The sequence below is a fragment of the Pteropus alecto genome, unplaced genomic scaffold (assembly GCF_000325575.1).
Source record: "Pteropus alecto unplaced genomic scaffold, ASM32557v1 scaffold326, whole genome shotgun sequence".
NCBI lineage: Eukaryota > Metazoa > Chordata > Mammalia > Chiroptera > Pteropodidae > Pteropus > Pteropus alecto.
Genome location: NW_006438873.1, coordinates 1,607,394 through 1,623,140, shown reverse-complemented (window position 1 = coordinate 1,623,140; position 15,747 = coordinate 1,607,394). Strand labels below are relative to the sequence as shown.

At 43.4% G+C, this 15,747-nt stretch overlaps 1 protein-coding gene across 1 annotated transcript in view; it reads right to left on the bottom strand.

Annotated features, from left to right (window-relative positions):
* NLRP7 (NLR family pyrin domain containing 7) overlaps positions 1-13,114 on the bottom strand; it is a 22,745-nt gene extending 9,631 nt beyond the window's left edge. Inside the window, exons 1-6 of the mRNA XM_006915987.1 lie at positions 11,598-13,114; positions 7,532-7,702; positions 5,302-5,469; positions 3,457-3,627; positions 2,978-3,148; positions 918-1,085 (exon numbers count right to left, since the gene is read on the bottom strand). Coding sequence (XP_006916049.1) covers positions 918-1,085; positions 2,978-3,148; positions 3,457-3,627; positions 5,302-5,469; positions 7,532-7,702; positions 11,598-13,114 — 2,366 coding nt within the window. The remainder of the gene's footprint in view (positions 1-917; positions 1,086-2,977; positions 3,149-3,456; positions 3,628-5,301; positions 5,470-7,531; positions 7,703-11,597) is intronic.
* Between the last annotated feature and the right edge of the window lie 2,633 nt (positions 13,115-15,747).

Below are 15,747 nucleotides of genomic sequence, written 5' to 3'. Positions count from 1 at the left end.
CATTCCATTCCATAAGGGGAAAATTGAATGTCCAAAGTCACAGCTAATACATATCAGATGGGATCTGAACCATACTGTGATGTTAGAACCCCTATTTCTTTGCTATGGTGTATTACATATATATGAATTGTTCATTCCATAAGGGGAAAATTGAATGTCCAAAGTCACAGCTAATACATATCAGATGGGATCTGAACCATACTGTGATGTTAGAACCCCTATTTCATGCCTTTGCTATGGTGCTGGGCCCTTGTTCAGCCATCGAGAAAGATGAGCCCCACTCTTTGGATGCTGTGAAAATGCTTGCTCAGTATCTTCTCCAACTTCTAACTTAGGGGAGCTCAAACTTGAGTTAATATTGGAATCATCTGGGGGAAGCCTGGCCATTGAGGCTTTTAAGAGTCCTCAGGTACAGCCATGATAGAAAACAAAAGCACCCCATATGTCCTAGTGTTCTTTCTGGTCTCTGCAAAGCTAAGGAAGTATGTACATGACCCAGATCCTCTTTCCTTTAGGGTTCTTGTTGCAAAGTAGTTTTCATCAGTGAAATGCATTTGACTGAGACTTGGAAGAGAAAGTGAAGCAAAGTTTCATCTTTTTGATGGAAACACTACATTTCCTGAGGGTAGTTTCATCTATAGTTCCCTGGGTCCTAAGCTGGGACAGCCTCCTGTGTTCTAATCACTGGACTCAGCAGAAGCAGTACACTCCGGAAATCCACTTCACTGGAAGCCATCCCATCTACATCCCACTCCTTCAGGCCCTCTGAACAACTCTGTAAGCACCCAGTTACTTGTATGCAATTTCTGTAGGAGTTTGCTCCTAAAACTGGACCAGGAGCGATACTATTACAGTCTAGACCCCAAAATATCTCAGAGATTAGTTTCAAACTCCTTTTAAAAAGAACAAACACCTACCCCAGGTATTTGAGGTTACAATTTGGCTTCTTCAAAGCCTCGCAGAGAAACCACAGTCCGGTAGCTATGGGATTGAAGCCCAGGTCCAAGTGTGTCAGGCTGGAGTCTCCTTGGAGAAGCTTTGAGATGTGTTTGCAGCCACGTCTGGTTATGTTGCAGCACCACAACCTACAAGGACAATCATAAGAGAAGTCCATTATCCCTCTGTGACACATGCCTTGTGAAGTGGCTGTCACTTATACTACCACACATCTCCTACCTCAAGCCATATGCTATCACATAGGCTTATTCATAACAACGTACAAATGGAATGGTGATTATATTATTTCCACTCTGCCTAGGTGGTAGTTGGTGAAACTGGCCTTTGATTGCCACCTTTTATTACAAAGAAACACACACATCTCCTTAGATACAGGTTTTCCTCAAATGGCAGCATATTGTATAGGTCAAGAGCTCAGGTTCTGGGTTCAGAGAGACTCAAAGCTGAATCTGAGTCTTCCTCACTTATCTTCTGCATGGTTAGGTCTTTGAGATTCCATTCTCCTTATTTTTTTTATGTCTTATTTTAAGTCTTGTATTTAATTGCCCCGGCAGAATTGGGGTGCACCCAGAAGCTCAACATTCCTGGTGTCTTAGTGGCTGAGTTTCTAATTTAAATGCTATAGACTCTCTTACAAGTTTAGACTTCTACAAACTCTCCTGATGAGGAGGCCAGACCCCAGAGAAGGGTGGTCACATGGCACATTCAGGCAGGTGAATCCGAATTTGACCCTAATAGCCCCATGCCGGCATCATAGCAACAGAAGCTAGAGAACGTGAAGGGACATGACAAAGAGCAGATGAATATAAGGGGCCCAAAGACGCCATGCTTTGTATCATGCAAAAATCCTAAAATCACACGTGAACCTGCGGAGTTTAGGGAGGGAAACTAAAACAAAGTCTAAGATTATTTACATTCGAGCAGCCTACAAAATGGAATCTTGGTCCAACATCAACTTTACATATTTAAAGTAATAATCATTGACAACTCTGTTTATAGAGGGGGCTTCATACCTACTATGGGCAAGCTAAGTGGTGAAGCCTCGGTTTTCTAATTAGTAAAACTGAAGTAAAGGTAACTATCACACATGGTTGTAAGTATTAAAAAGAGAATTCTTATAAACTTTAGTAGAGTCCCTGATACTAAGTACTTAAAAAGCTCCAGATATTTTTTTATTATTGTTTAGATGCCTTAATAAACTATCTTTTAAATAGAGCCATCTACATAGCAATATCATATATGAAATTTTATTTCTTCTAATGAATATTATTTAGGTAGAGATGCAATCATTTTATTTTCTCTATCAGCTCCTAGAAGCTGAATACTCATTTTTCCTTTTTAGTCTTAAATGATTGGGGCATGGCTGGAAGCTATTGAGATAACTGGCAGACAGGTTTTCTAGGACAGCAACACCCCCCAGAGAAATCAAAGCCAGATAGAATTTCTGAACAGAAGCAGGTCCCCAACTCCACACTATCTCTATCTCTTGAGTGTTGCTCTTTCACCTGTGAGTCTAATGGGTACAGGTAGCTTGTGCTGGGCTTGTTCCCATGTGACAAGGTCAGCAAACTACAGCCTCTGGGTCAAGTCCAGCTCGCCACCTGTTTTTGTAAATAACATTTTATTGGAACATGCATTCCTTTACACATTCACATGACCATGGCAGAATTGGACAACAGGAACAGATATCAAATGGCCCACAAAGCCTAAGATATTTACCTTCTGGCTCTTTACAGAAACATATAACTCAATCCATTCCCAACTTCAGGGAGAAGTATGCCATAGGGACTCAGAAAATACACAAAACGGCAGACCTCAGAACCAATTGCCTAAACCAACTTCCTAGAATAGGAAAAGGCCGGAAGGTAAACTCTGAAAGGCAGGCAGATGTTAACACCTGTTTCTACATGTTCTTACATAATCTATACCAGGATCTGGCCAGATTCATTCAAGTAGAGTTATTAAACAGTCTCATCTGTCCTACATGTCACACACACACATACACACAGCAGGGACTTACACCAGGGTCTGTAGCTGACATTCGGAGTAACTCAAGCCCTCACACAAGAGTTTCACCCCACTATCCCCAAGGTTGTTCTTGGCCAGGCACAGGTGTGTCAGACTCTGGTTGACAATCAAAGCAGAAGACAGTTCCTTGCAACAAGCCCCTGTAAGGTGACAGTTTTCCAACCTGCAAAAGCACCACATCTGAACAAGACCATGAGAACATTTCCAAAGCCCAAACTTCTCAGCTGACATCCCTTCTTGTTAATCCTACACCCTCTCTATCTTGAGCTGGTGATCAAAGCCATGAAGGACCAGAAACAAAAGAAGAGCAAAGAAATTGCATGAGTCATCTGTCTAGGGCCAAGAAAGGAGAACCAGGTGTCTGCACCAAAAGGAGATCCCATATGGGTTGCCCTGAAAGTCTGGTGTCACCTCACTCTTCTCTAGGTAACCCAGATCTAAAATGAAGATGCTCCATAGAAGGAGACTTACGACAGCCTCTGCAGGAAGCACTTTGGGTGTCTTAGAGTGGCACACAGCAACTTGACTCCTGCATCCAGCAGCTCACTGGCCGTGAGGTCCAGGTACTTCAGGGACTGGTTGATTTTGAGGGCCAAGGAGAAATCATCCCACTGCTGAGGGATGTTAGAACAAGGCCCCAACCTGTGGGACACATGGGGACAAGTCATTCTTCTGGGAAGACAGAGAGGAAGACCCTGTCATCTGATTATGCTTCTTGAAGATTATGTCCTTGGTTTTCATCTCATTCTACTCCAGTGTGTATCCAATCCCAGCCTGATTTTTGGAGAGAGTTAATCCCCTTGGCATCTTCAAACATCTATCTGACCATTCAATCAATATCTAGCCTCATCTCTAGGAGAAAAAACATGTGATGCAATTCTGTGTGGCGTTTCACCAACACGACCTGCTATTTTTCACATCCAACTTTTTTTTTTAATATGATGACTTACCCTGCCTGAGTCTGTCCTAATCTCACTGAGACCTAGATATGTGATTCTGTAGGGGAAGAAACATTGAGGCCTGATACTCAAAAAGTTCAAATTCATAAATTACTAGGGAATATGCAAATTAAAACAAGGAGATAAAATTTGAGCATTAGGCAGTGAGGTCCAAAATTTATTGAGTCTAAGTGCAGCAAAAATAAGGAGAATTTGGAACTCTTTCTGTTGGTGGCAATATAAAAGTGACATGGCTATTCGGGGGAACATTGGGGCAACCCATTAATACATTCTATTAGGCTCAGAAACCCAGCTACCCTTACAGATGTAAATCAGAGTGTAAGACACTAGGACAAGCTTATTGTTTGGATCGTGATTCTGTCTTTTACCATGCCCCAAATCTTTGCAAGTGATTTAAACTTTGTGACATTCTCTTTTTTCCCTATCTGTACTTTGGGAAGAAACAATATCTTTATGTCAAGCAAATAAAGAATATAATCCATCAATATCCTGTGCCCATATTCTGGGATGCATGTCATAGGTAAAATTGGAATACTTAAGTGAGTGCCTTTCTTCCCTTGGAGCTTCATCTATTTCAAGGACATCATGAGTTTACTTAAGTAACTGGAATACAAGGTGGCATGTAAACTGTCTCAAATCATGTGAACATAAGTTGTAAATTCCATGTCAGCCATTTGTCATTTTGGAGCCTCAGTGTATCCACTTAGAAATGTCATTTATCACAACTTTAGAGTAACAGATGTTTTTTCCAAATAAATGACAAACAGCACCATCAGAAATCATCAATAATGATAAACACTACCATTTCTGCATACAGATCAGCAAGGGTTTGAGGTCATTTCCAAATCACAAACCTGTGCCAGTAGCCAGAACCTCAGGTTTCTACTCAACTGAGTCAAGGGGAAAAAGTGGTATGCTAAAGATGGGTGATAATCAGAGACGTCACTCATTATGGGGTTCACTGAGGAAGGGGCTCAAACCCATGAGCCCCCAGGAACCTGGGCTTTCAATGCTTCTACAGCATTAGTGAGTGGCTGGTTAGGGTCGATGGCTGCTCTGAATCACAGCAGGAAGGCAACATGCAGCCTAAAATACCAAGTCCCTAAGCTAGAGGATGACACAAAATTCGAGGTGTCTCTTTGCATTCTGGGCTCAGTGTTCAATGCAGAGGACAATTCAGTGCTGGATGGGGAAAAAGCAGAGGCTGAAACCCCATACAGGCTCTTCTGAGAATATGCTCCCCCTACAGCATGATGTCCCATCAGAGTGGCACCCTCTTCCATCTAGCTCACCCGGCAGCACTGCACAGCTCACAGCACCCTTTTGGTGCTGACAACAGTGATGACATGAGATCTACCTCAGATACTGCAGATTACACTGAGAGTGTTTCAGAGTCTCACACAACAGCAGCAGCATCTTATCACTGTGGACACTGCCTTCCAGGGTCAAGTGAGTAAGGGTCTTCTTACCAACGAAAGCCAGACAGAAGTCCCCATATGCGTCAGCAGGGGAGACGTTTTTAATCCTAGGAAAAATAAAAAAGAGGGATTCTGTCTTGGGTGCTATGGATGGCTGGTGCTGTGAACACCTGGTAAGATGAGCTATCAAGTCAAAATGGAAAGGGGAAGATGGTCTGATATGCTGACTTGAAGGATAAGTCAGTGGAATGACAGCTGGAAAGGGAAAAAGGAGGGACTATGGATGGAAGTAGAAGGTGGTGATGGGAGGGAAGAGAGTGAGATAGCTAAGGGCTTGGCACACCCTTGTCTCTGCTCATGCTAGTCTGCAGATTCCCCTCCTTATCTGTTTGTATCATATAATTTCCTTCAACATTCAGCTCACAAACTTCCTCCCCTCCCCGTCAACACCTACTGACATCTTCTAGAAAGAATAAATTACTTCTCCATACATCTTCACATGGTCACCTGCATTTCTACAAAGCAGTTCTGATTTAGACTACGTACGTTATGGTTTCTGAGTTAGTAATGCATTACAGACTTCTCGAAGGCATGAACCATTAAGAGTTGTTTTGTTTTGTTTGTTTATTTTCTTGTCATCTAGCATATAATTGTGGGATTTTAAGTGGGATTAAAATAAATCTTAAGTGGAATATAATATGGGTTTTCCCTAACCAAACTGTAGGCTTCAAGAAGCAACTCAGCATTAAAAAAAATAAGTTTCCTAGCACATGAACTGTGCCATCTCCTTCAACAGAAGAGTCAACTGACCTTATGGTATATAGTAATGATGCTAGCTCATAATTTATCCTGTGCACTTAGTAGGAGATAACAGGAGAAAGGAAACTTTCAGGGCCTCTTTTTAAAGCATGCTTAACGTACCCTAATTTGAGATGCAATCAATACCCACATTGCTGCCTCTTCTAGCAAACCCTTATTTCAGATCCTCACTTCCACTTGTTTTTAGAGCTTCTTAACCTGTTTCTATTTAGCACCTCTGAACCAGGCAGTAGTACATCCCTCTGCTGTGAAATATTCTTCTCCCTAAACTCGCAGTTGATCTTACAACCCTTTACCCTTCATTTAAAGACAGCGAGCATTCCCTGTGGCTCATCCAAAAGAAGCTTCAAAATTAAATTGTCAGCAGAGTCATAATGAGGGGGCCACCAGCTGTCCAGAGCCCCTTCCTTAATTGTCTTAAACTCTCAGTGGCACAAATTACAAATGTCTTCTCATGTAACATCTTACAAACCAGAGCAGTGTAAGTTTTTCAAGGCTACACAGAAGAAATTGATACCTTTGCTGGCACCAGCCCGCATTAGATTTTGTTGCTTTGCACACACAAATTCTATGGCATTTGGAGAAGCTATTGTCACCTGACACCAGCAGGTACAGTCAGTTGATGTGTGGCATAGCTATTAGTTCCAAGTTAATAGTACTACATTTTCAGGGGCTTCATTAAGGCTTCTAAGACGTGTCGGCTTAGGGGAAATTTTCCACAAAGTATCTGTATACAGTTTTGAACAAAACTTATAAAGTTTATCCCCTGAACATATATTGGTTGGAAAGGGCATCCTAATATTCACCTGTCAAGATGGCCCACATCGGCATTCACGTCTGCCAGAGCCATCCTTATCCAGACTCACTTCTCAACCACACTCCATACACTCATTATAAGTTCTTTGTTGCCTCACTGACATGTTCTTGTGTATGTATTTGAAACTTTCCTCTCTGGATTATCTCCCCAGTTCCCACTCAGGTCTCCTTCTGAGATGTATCTGCCTGTTTCCTTTGGGCTGAGTTTCAAACATGCCTCATAGCAGATGCATGGGAGCACCTGAACTCTTGGCCAGATTTTATGACAACGACTTACTGTCATATGATCCAGATGCACCTATAGTGGATGTTTGCAGACTTTCGGACTCTTGGCCAGATTTCATAAAAATGATTCGATGTAATATATAATCCTCGCATTAGACACATTTAAGGATGAGAACCATTTCATTTCTTTGTATTCTGAGCACCTGGCTAATTGGAGCCTGGTCTGGCATTCCAACATCGTTCTCACATTAAAAAAAAAAAAAAAAAAAAGACCTGGGAACAGCCATTACAAGATGAGCTTCTACTTACACCACTTTCTGGAGATGACAGGTGACATGGGTGATCTGCTCACAAAGAATCCTCACGGAGGAGTGACTCAAGAAGCTTTGACCCACATCCAGAAAGCTCAGGTTCTTATTTGAACGGAACACAGAACAAAGATCTGTCCAGAGACAAAGAGCATGATGGTCTTGCTGTGACCTAGGAGAATGTGATAGACAAGAGCACCTGTTAAAAATGCTTATGGGAAAAGTAATGACAACCAGTAGGTCATTCCACAAAGGAAACTGTCAACAAAGTAAAAAAGCAACCCTCAGAATGGGAATAAATGTTTACAAATCATATCTGATAAGGGGTTGATATCCAAAATATATAAAGAACTCAAACAACTCAATAGGAAAAAAAGTCCAATTATAAAATTGGCAGAGGGCCTGTATAAACATTTTTCCAAAGAGGATATACAGATGGCCAACAGATACATGAAAAGGAGCTCAACATCATCTTTTCATCAGGGAAATGCAAATCAACATCACAATGAGATATCACTTCACACCTGTCAGAATGGCCACGATCAAAAAGGCAAGAGGTAGCAAGTGTTGGCAAGGTGTGAAGAAAAAGAAACACTTGTGCACCATTAGTGAGAATGTAAATTGGTACAGCCACTATGGAAAACAGTATGGCAGTTCCTCAAAAAGTTAAAAATAGAACGATTGTATGACCCAGAATTTCCACTCTTGGGTATTTATCTGAAAAAAACAAAATCACCATCTCAAAAAGATATCTATACCCTATGTGAGGCAGCATTATTCCTAACAGCCAAGACATGGAGGCAACATAAGTGTCCATCAATGGATGACTGAATAAAGAAAATGCGGTACACATATACAATGGAATATTATTCAGCCATAAAAATGAAGGAAATTCTGCCATTTACCACAACATGGATGGACCTTGAGGACATTATGCTAAGTGAGATAAGGCAGGCAGAGACAAATACTATATGATCTCACTTATATGTGAAATCCTTTTTAAAAATTAAAAATTTAAAAACAGGAAGGAGGAGAAAAAATGGTGTAGATGATAGAGGCTCTGTTTATCCCTCTGGCGACTAAATCAAAGTTTTGATGGAAACAAGAAGCAAACAGCAAGGAAAATCACCTGGGATCTAGGTAAACAAGCCATACAACTAGGGAGAGGACTAAGAGTTCACCCTGCAATGGCTGAAGTAGGACAGGGCTAGGACGTGAGGTTGCCCATCCCGAGCAGCTGAGCAGGACAGAGGCAACAGTAGCTGCAGACACCTCTTAAAGGGGCCATGTCTGCAAATGGACTTTTGCAGTGATGGACCTGCTCACTCTGAGCACCAGCACTAGTTCAGCTGCACAGGGGGCACCAGGGACTTACATGGGGACACTGAGTTGTCAGAATGAGGGCCAGAGGCTAGGGTCTCTCCCAGACAGAAGTGCCAGGGGTATCCATTGTTCCTCTGTTGAGCCCTCCCCACTCCCAAGGAGCTGACACAGCGCTGTCATAGCTGAGATGTCATCAAACTGAATGACAGAGATTGCTCCGCCCAGAGGATTCCCTGAACTCTGCCTCTCCCAGCTCGGGGCCCCACCTAAGCCATATCGAGGTGTATCCTCAGCGAGTCAGGTGCTCCTTGCTGAGCAGAGCCTCGACTCACACTAGTGGCAGCTGGCCTCAGTTACTGGCATGGCCTTTTGAGGCAATTATAAGCACAGCATCTGTGGATTGCTTGCTGAATCTTAACAGGTGGCCCAGAGAGGCAGACACTGGGGCTAAACTTGGCATGCAGCTGAACCCTTCTCAGGACTGTGCCACTGGACACCTACTACACAAAGCCATGCTATTGAGACAGGGAGACTTAGGAGCTTTGCTTAGTACGTAGAAACAGACACAGAAAGGCAGCCAAAATGGGAAGACAAAGAAGCAGAAAGCATATGAAAGAACAGAACAGAGATCCAGGAATAATAAATCCAGGAGTCAAGCAATCTTACAGATGCAGAGTTCAAAACACTGGTTATAAAGATGCTCAATGAACTTAGGGGAAGTATAGATGAATTCAGTGAGAACTTTAACAAAGAGATAAAAAATATAAAAATGGAAATGGAAATTATAAAAGGGAACCAGTCAGATATGAAGAACACATTATCTTAGATAAAGAGTATATTAGATGGAAAAAAAAACAGTGAATAAAGAAGGTCAAACCACTGATATAGAAGATGGGGAAGCCAAGGACACTCAATCAGAATGGCAAGAAAAAAGAAGCCAAGACTATAATAATAATTTAAGGAGCCTATGGGACACTATTAAATGTAAAAATATTTGTGTCATAGGGGTACCTGAAGGAAAACAAGATGTTGAAGAGCTATTTGAATAATGATGAAAAACTTCCCTCACCTGATGAAGGAAATAGACATACAACCCCAGGAAGTTCCGACAGTCCTAAAAACCAGGAACTCAAAGAGGCCCACACCAAGACACATTATAATTAAAAGGCCAAAGTTTAAATACAAAGACAGAATCTTAAAAGCAGCAAGAGAAAAGCAGTTAGTTATCTACAAGGGAGCACCCATAAAATTGTCAGATGATTTCTCAAAAGAAACCTTGCAGGATAAAAGGGCTCAGCACAAAATATTCAACATGATGAAAACCCAGGATCTACAGCCAAGAATACTTTAACCAGCAAAGCTATCATTTAGAGTCAAAGAACAGATAAATTCCCGGACAAAAATAAGCTAAAAGAATTTATCAACACCAAGCCCGTATTACAGGAAATGTTGGAGGAAATGTCTTTAAGAAGAAAAACATGTATCAAAAACATGAATAAAAATGGTAATAACTACATTCCTATCATAAGTACCTCAAATGGAAAAGAATTAAATGCTTCAACCAAAAGATAGAGTGGCTGAATGATAAGAAAACAAGACCCCTACATATGCTGCCTACGAAAGGCTCACTTCAGATTAAAAGACACACAGACTAAAAGAAATGGGATGGAAAGAGATATTGCCTTAATGAACCTAGAGAGTATAGAGCTGAATGAAATGGGAAGGATAGAGAAAGACAAATACTGCACGATTTCACATATGTGTGGAATCTAAAGAACAAATAAACAATAAAACCAGTAATAAACTCAGAGAATATTTTGAGGGCTACTAGATGGAGTGGGGTTAAGGGTGAGAAAAAAGGCAAAGGGATTAAGAGGTACAAATGGATAGTTGCAGAATAGACATGGAGATGCAGAGTGTAGCAACGGGAAGATGGTTAGTAATGTAACATGTAAGGAGGAAGAGGGGTACTAGATTTAGTGGGGTGACTGCTTTGCAAGTTATGTAGATCTCTGATTACTAGGTTGTACAACTAAAGCTGGTATATTATTGTATGCCAACTATAATTGAAAAACACTCATTGAATTGTACAATGTAAATATGAGCAACTAATTGTCTATTATATTTCAATAAAGCTGGGGGGGACATTTAAAAAAGAATATCTGCTCAGAAACTTAAAAAAGTAGAAAAATGGAAAAACACACCAAACTCATAGATACAAAGAACAGATTGATGGTTGGCAGAAGCAAAGGTTGAGTGAAATGGGTGAAGGGAGTCAAAAGGCACAAACTTTTAGTCATACAATAAGTAGGTCATGGAGATGTAATATACAACATGGTAACTATATTTTTTTAAATTGGTAGTGAGGAAAATAGATGTCCCCAGGCACTCTCCATGTTTCATCCTGAACTCATGCCCCACATGAAAACTATGACCCTAAAACAGAAGGAGAAAGATTGGGGGGGGAGGGGGGAGCACACAGTGGAGTATACAGATGCCATGGAATAAAGTTGCACATCTGAAATTTATGTAATATTATTAACCAGTGTCACTCCCAATACATTTAATTTTTTAAAGGTTCCAAAGCCTCCATTCCTGATACGAACATTGTGGTATCTACCTAGAATATAGAGCAGGTAGGAAGAAATTCCAGCAAGGAGGAAGACTGACCAGAAGCCAGAGGGAACAGGAGAGTGTCCCCTTCCCAGTAGAGCACCCGCAGAGCGAGAAGTGACAGTTCTTACCTCTCCACCGGAGCGTCTGATTCCAATGCCGTGTCACTCTCCAGGAATATCCCCTTTTCTACCTGCAGCAAGATCTTCTGCAAGTTCTGACAGTGCCTGAGGCAGAAGGACGAGTGCACGAGGTCCATTCTAGTCTTCACGCGCAGGGACACCTCCGTGACGTGGTCCATGGCGTCCCTCACGAGCAGCTCCTCCTGAGACTCGTGGAGACAGCGCATCACCTCGCTCAGGTCCATCGTCCAGAAGGGCTCGGACTTCAATAGCTCCTGTGCCACCCCGGTTGTCACCCGGCAGCCGAACGTGGTTTCCAACTCCCCGGCCATCCTCTCGTTCGCGAGGCCGAATAAAAAGCGGGCGACGTGGGCCAGGCCGGGGTTCTTCAGTCTCTCTTCCTTGGAGAGCAGCTCCCGCGCGTCCCTGATGTCACCCCCAAGGCGACCTCTGGCACCCTCGCCGTCATCCTCCAGGATGTAGAACACGGCAGTGAGGAACTGCTGGATGCTGAGGTGGACGAAGGAATAGCAGCCCACGCTGTCCACGTCCTTCTGCAGGACCTCCGCATCTAGGAAGGGACGTAGCGCAGCCTCCGTCAGCCCGAGCGCCGCCAGGTCCTCGGCGTCAAACACCGATGTCCGTGCCCACATGCCCCCGGCGGCCAGGAGGCACGCGGCCTGCAGCGGCGCCGGGCAAGGGCGGCTGCCGGAAGCCGGCGTGAACTGGCCGCACAGGAAGTGCAGGAGCAGCGCGGTGGCGGTTCTGCAGGTGGTGGCAGGGTCCTCTCCGTGCTCCAGCTGCAGCTTCAGGCAAGCGCACAGCAACCCGCACACCGCGGGGGCCGCGCCCAGGCGCCACAGGCCGGGGTGGCTCTGCATCAGCGCGAGGGCTCGCAGCGCCTGCCCCTCATCCTCGAAGTGTTTCAGGATGCTCGCCTTCCTGTCTGGCTCCGACAGTCCCTCGACCTCCACTAGGAGCGGCTGGTCTAGCAGGTGCCGCAGCTCTGGCAGGGCCTCCGGCCGAGTGGTGACCAACAGCGTGGCCTGCGGGGATAGCTGCCTCTTCAGCAAACTCCCTAGGAGGACGGGCGCCGGCTTACGCATGTTCCAGTCGCTGCAAATGTCGTGGATGAGTGACCCCGAGGGCACTCTCAGCTCATCGAAACCGTCCACGACGAACAGGAGCTTCTGTGCCGGGGCTCGCGCCTCTGGGCGGGCTTCCTGTGCATCAGGTGTGTTCTTGGAGATCAGCTCTGCGAAAGTGCACGTCCCCTTGCGGTTGAGCTCCTTGCAACTGAGATAGAAGGCTGGGCTGAGGATCTTTGCGAGGCTGTCCCGGGTCCAGTCCAGCATCACCTTCTTAGCCAGTGTGGTTTTCCCAATGCCCGCAGGGCCGTGCAGCACCACTGTGAGTGGCCTTAGCTGTGTGGGTGTTTCGGGATTCAAGAATAACGCCAACTTTTGGCTTCCCTGGGTAATTGTCTGGTGGACACCATCACCATCTTTACGCCAAAACTTCTCCATCATACTTCTCTCTCTCCTCCTCCTCTGTAGTGATATGCAATGGGAGAAAGTTAGGGTGCCAGTGATTACAATCAGCTGGAAAAGTCTTTGTAAAGGACCAGAAATGAGGAATACCTAGAAGAAGCAAATTATCTTGCATTTTACCAAATGTCAAATGTATGACTATAAGGCATAATTCATCTATCTAGATTTTCTAACCTCCAAGACCCCTTCTGCTTCTCCCAGCTTTGGGTTACCTATCCTTTGTGCTTGTGTGCACTTTGTAAAATACCGGTGGATGGAAGCTGGACCCACAGGGTTGTTTTTACTTCCTAGGTCAAGCGTTATTGTAAACAAGGAAAATTTTAAATATTCTTGAGTTATTTCATTTGTATTATGGTAAAAAATACACATAAAATTTTTAACTGTTTGAAAGAGCACAATTCAGTGGCATTAAGTGCATTCATAATATTGTGCAATCATCACTACCATCTAGTTCCAAGTTTCATCACCCCAAACAGAAACCCCATACCCTACTTTCCCCTTCCCCAGCCCCTGACATCTGCTAATTTGCTATCTCTGTGTGTTTATTATTTGTGGCATTTTACATGAATAGCATCATAAAATACATGAATGACATTTGGTGTATGGCTTCCTTCCCTTAGCTTCATAGAGACAGTCTACTTTTGATTAACCAAGCTGTGTTGTCAGAGGAGCTAAAAGGACATACACACTATTGGAAGTGATTGAATCTATCAAGTCTATACTAAGGGGGAAATTATGTACTTATACACCAAATACCGAGGAACGAGTCAAAAACCATGTGTCAGGTCTCTCACCGAGAGCTACAAGTTTGTAAACAACGTCAAAGAAATTAGCAATAAACAGAAAGGACACTCACTGGGTTGGAAGGCCGTCTTATAATATTGGTTCTTTCCAAATTGTTCTACAGTTTGCATGAATTCCCATTCAATATCCCAACAGGTTCTAGTATTTTATGAGCTAAGTTTAAAGTTTATATGGGAATGCCAAGATGTAGAAGCACATAATCAAAACCACATGCAGACAAACAAGAGTTGGAAGACTTACAGTACAATATAAAAATATGGGTCCAAATGAGATAGAAAAAAAAAGTGTCCAGGGTGTGCCATTTGAGAAGGCACTCACTTGTTTTACCCTAGTCTGACCCCAATACAGACTTACTATAAACTAGAGCAAATGATAGGAAACTGACAAAGGTAAACGATGGACCAATGGGAGGGATTTATGTGTTTATGAACAGACTCATGCGGTCAACGTCTTACAGCTGCGACGCTGCAGTGCAGAGCTACAGGGAGGGAACAGTCTTTTCAATAAGTAGTATTGAGTTAATTAGATATTCACATTAAATAAAAACAACAGAGGATTCAAGATGATGTAGAAGGTAAAGGTTGTACACACCTCCTCTAGCAACCACACCAAAATTATAACAAAACTACAAAGCAATCAGTATGTGGAGTCACCAGAGGTCTGGCTGAATAGAAGCCCTACAACTAGGTCACCTATAAATTGAGGTGGGAAAGAGACACGAATGACCCAGTCCCACAACCGTGAGTGGCCATCAAGAATCAGCAGGGCAGAGAAAGTCTTGTTGCCTTTTCCCAAAGGCAGACCTGAGCAACAGGGAGTCCAGCCTAGGGGTAAAGAAATAGAAGGGCAGCTATAATAACGAGTCCTAACGAATCTAAAAGATGTGTAATTGTTATTAGAACAGTTTAACCGAGAACATTAATTTCTGTTTTCCAAATCTTTATCTAGTATTTTGCAAAACTTAGGGCGCAGTAAAATTGTAATAGGAGCTTGTTAAAAATGTAGGCATCTGGTCCTCATCTTTGCAATGTCCCTTCAAGGAAATCTCAGATGAAGCCCAGAAATAAGTGATCCAGATGATTTTTCTCCCCCTCTGACTTCGTCTAAGATATTTTCTGTGGACTTCAGCAGAAACATGGTGGAGTGAGAGATGTCCCCAGATCTATCCCCTTGAAACAACAAGCTGAACATCTAAAATTCAACAAAAAACACCCAAACTGCACACCAGCACATCTGAGCATGGGATCTGCACATAAGAGCTACCACAGATCAGAACCCCGGGTATCAGTTGGTGGACTGGGAAAAACAAAGAAGCTGCCTCTCGCAGCCACCAGAGCTCCCTGTAGGAGGAGGGGGAGGGGTGAAGGTGCAGGAACTTCCCTAAACAGCCCTGCCTGGAACTGCCGTGAGCTCCCTGTGAAGGGTGGAAGGGCCCAGTCATCAGGGCAGATGCGAGTCGGGACCACAGAGAAAGAACAGTTGATTTTTACCAGCCAGGTTGCAAAACCAAGGCTGAGCTGCAGTCCCCAACTCCCAACCCAGAAGGCCCATCTCCCCATACCCTCCAAGACTGATCACCCTGGAGCCCCAGGGGAATCAGAGCAAGCGCTGTCACTGACACTAACAGGAACTGAAACTGAGGGTAGCGAGCATAATTAAATATCTATAAGAAAAATTTTTATAAAGGCATTTTAAGGCTTTATATAAAGCAGGGATCCAAGATGCTTAGATACCACCTACTAGAAACCAAAAGAAAAGTGCCTTCTTTGCAACAGGCTAAAGAGAGACCTTTATATAATAAACCT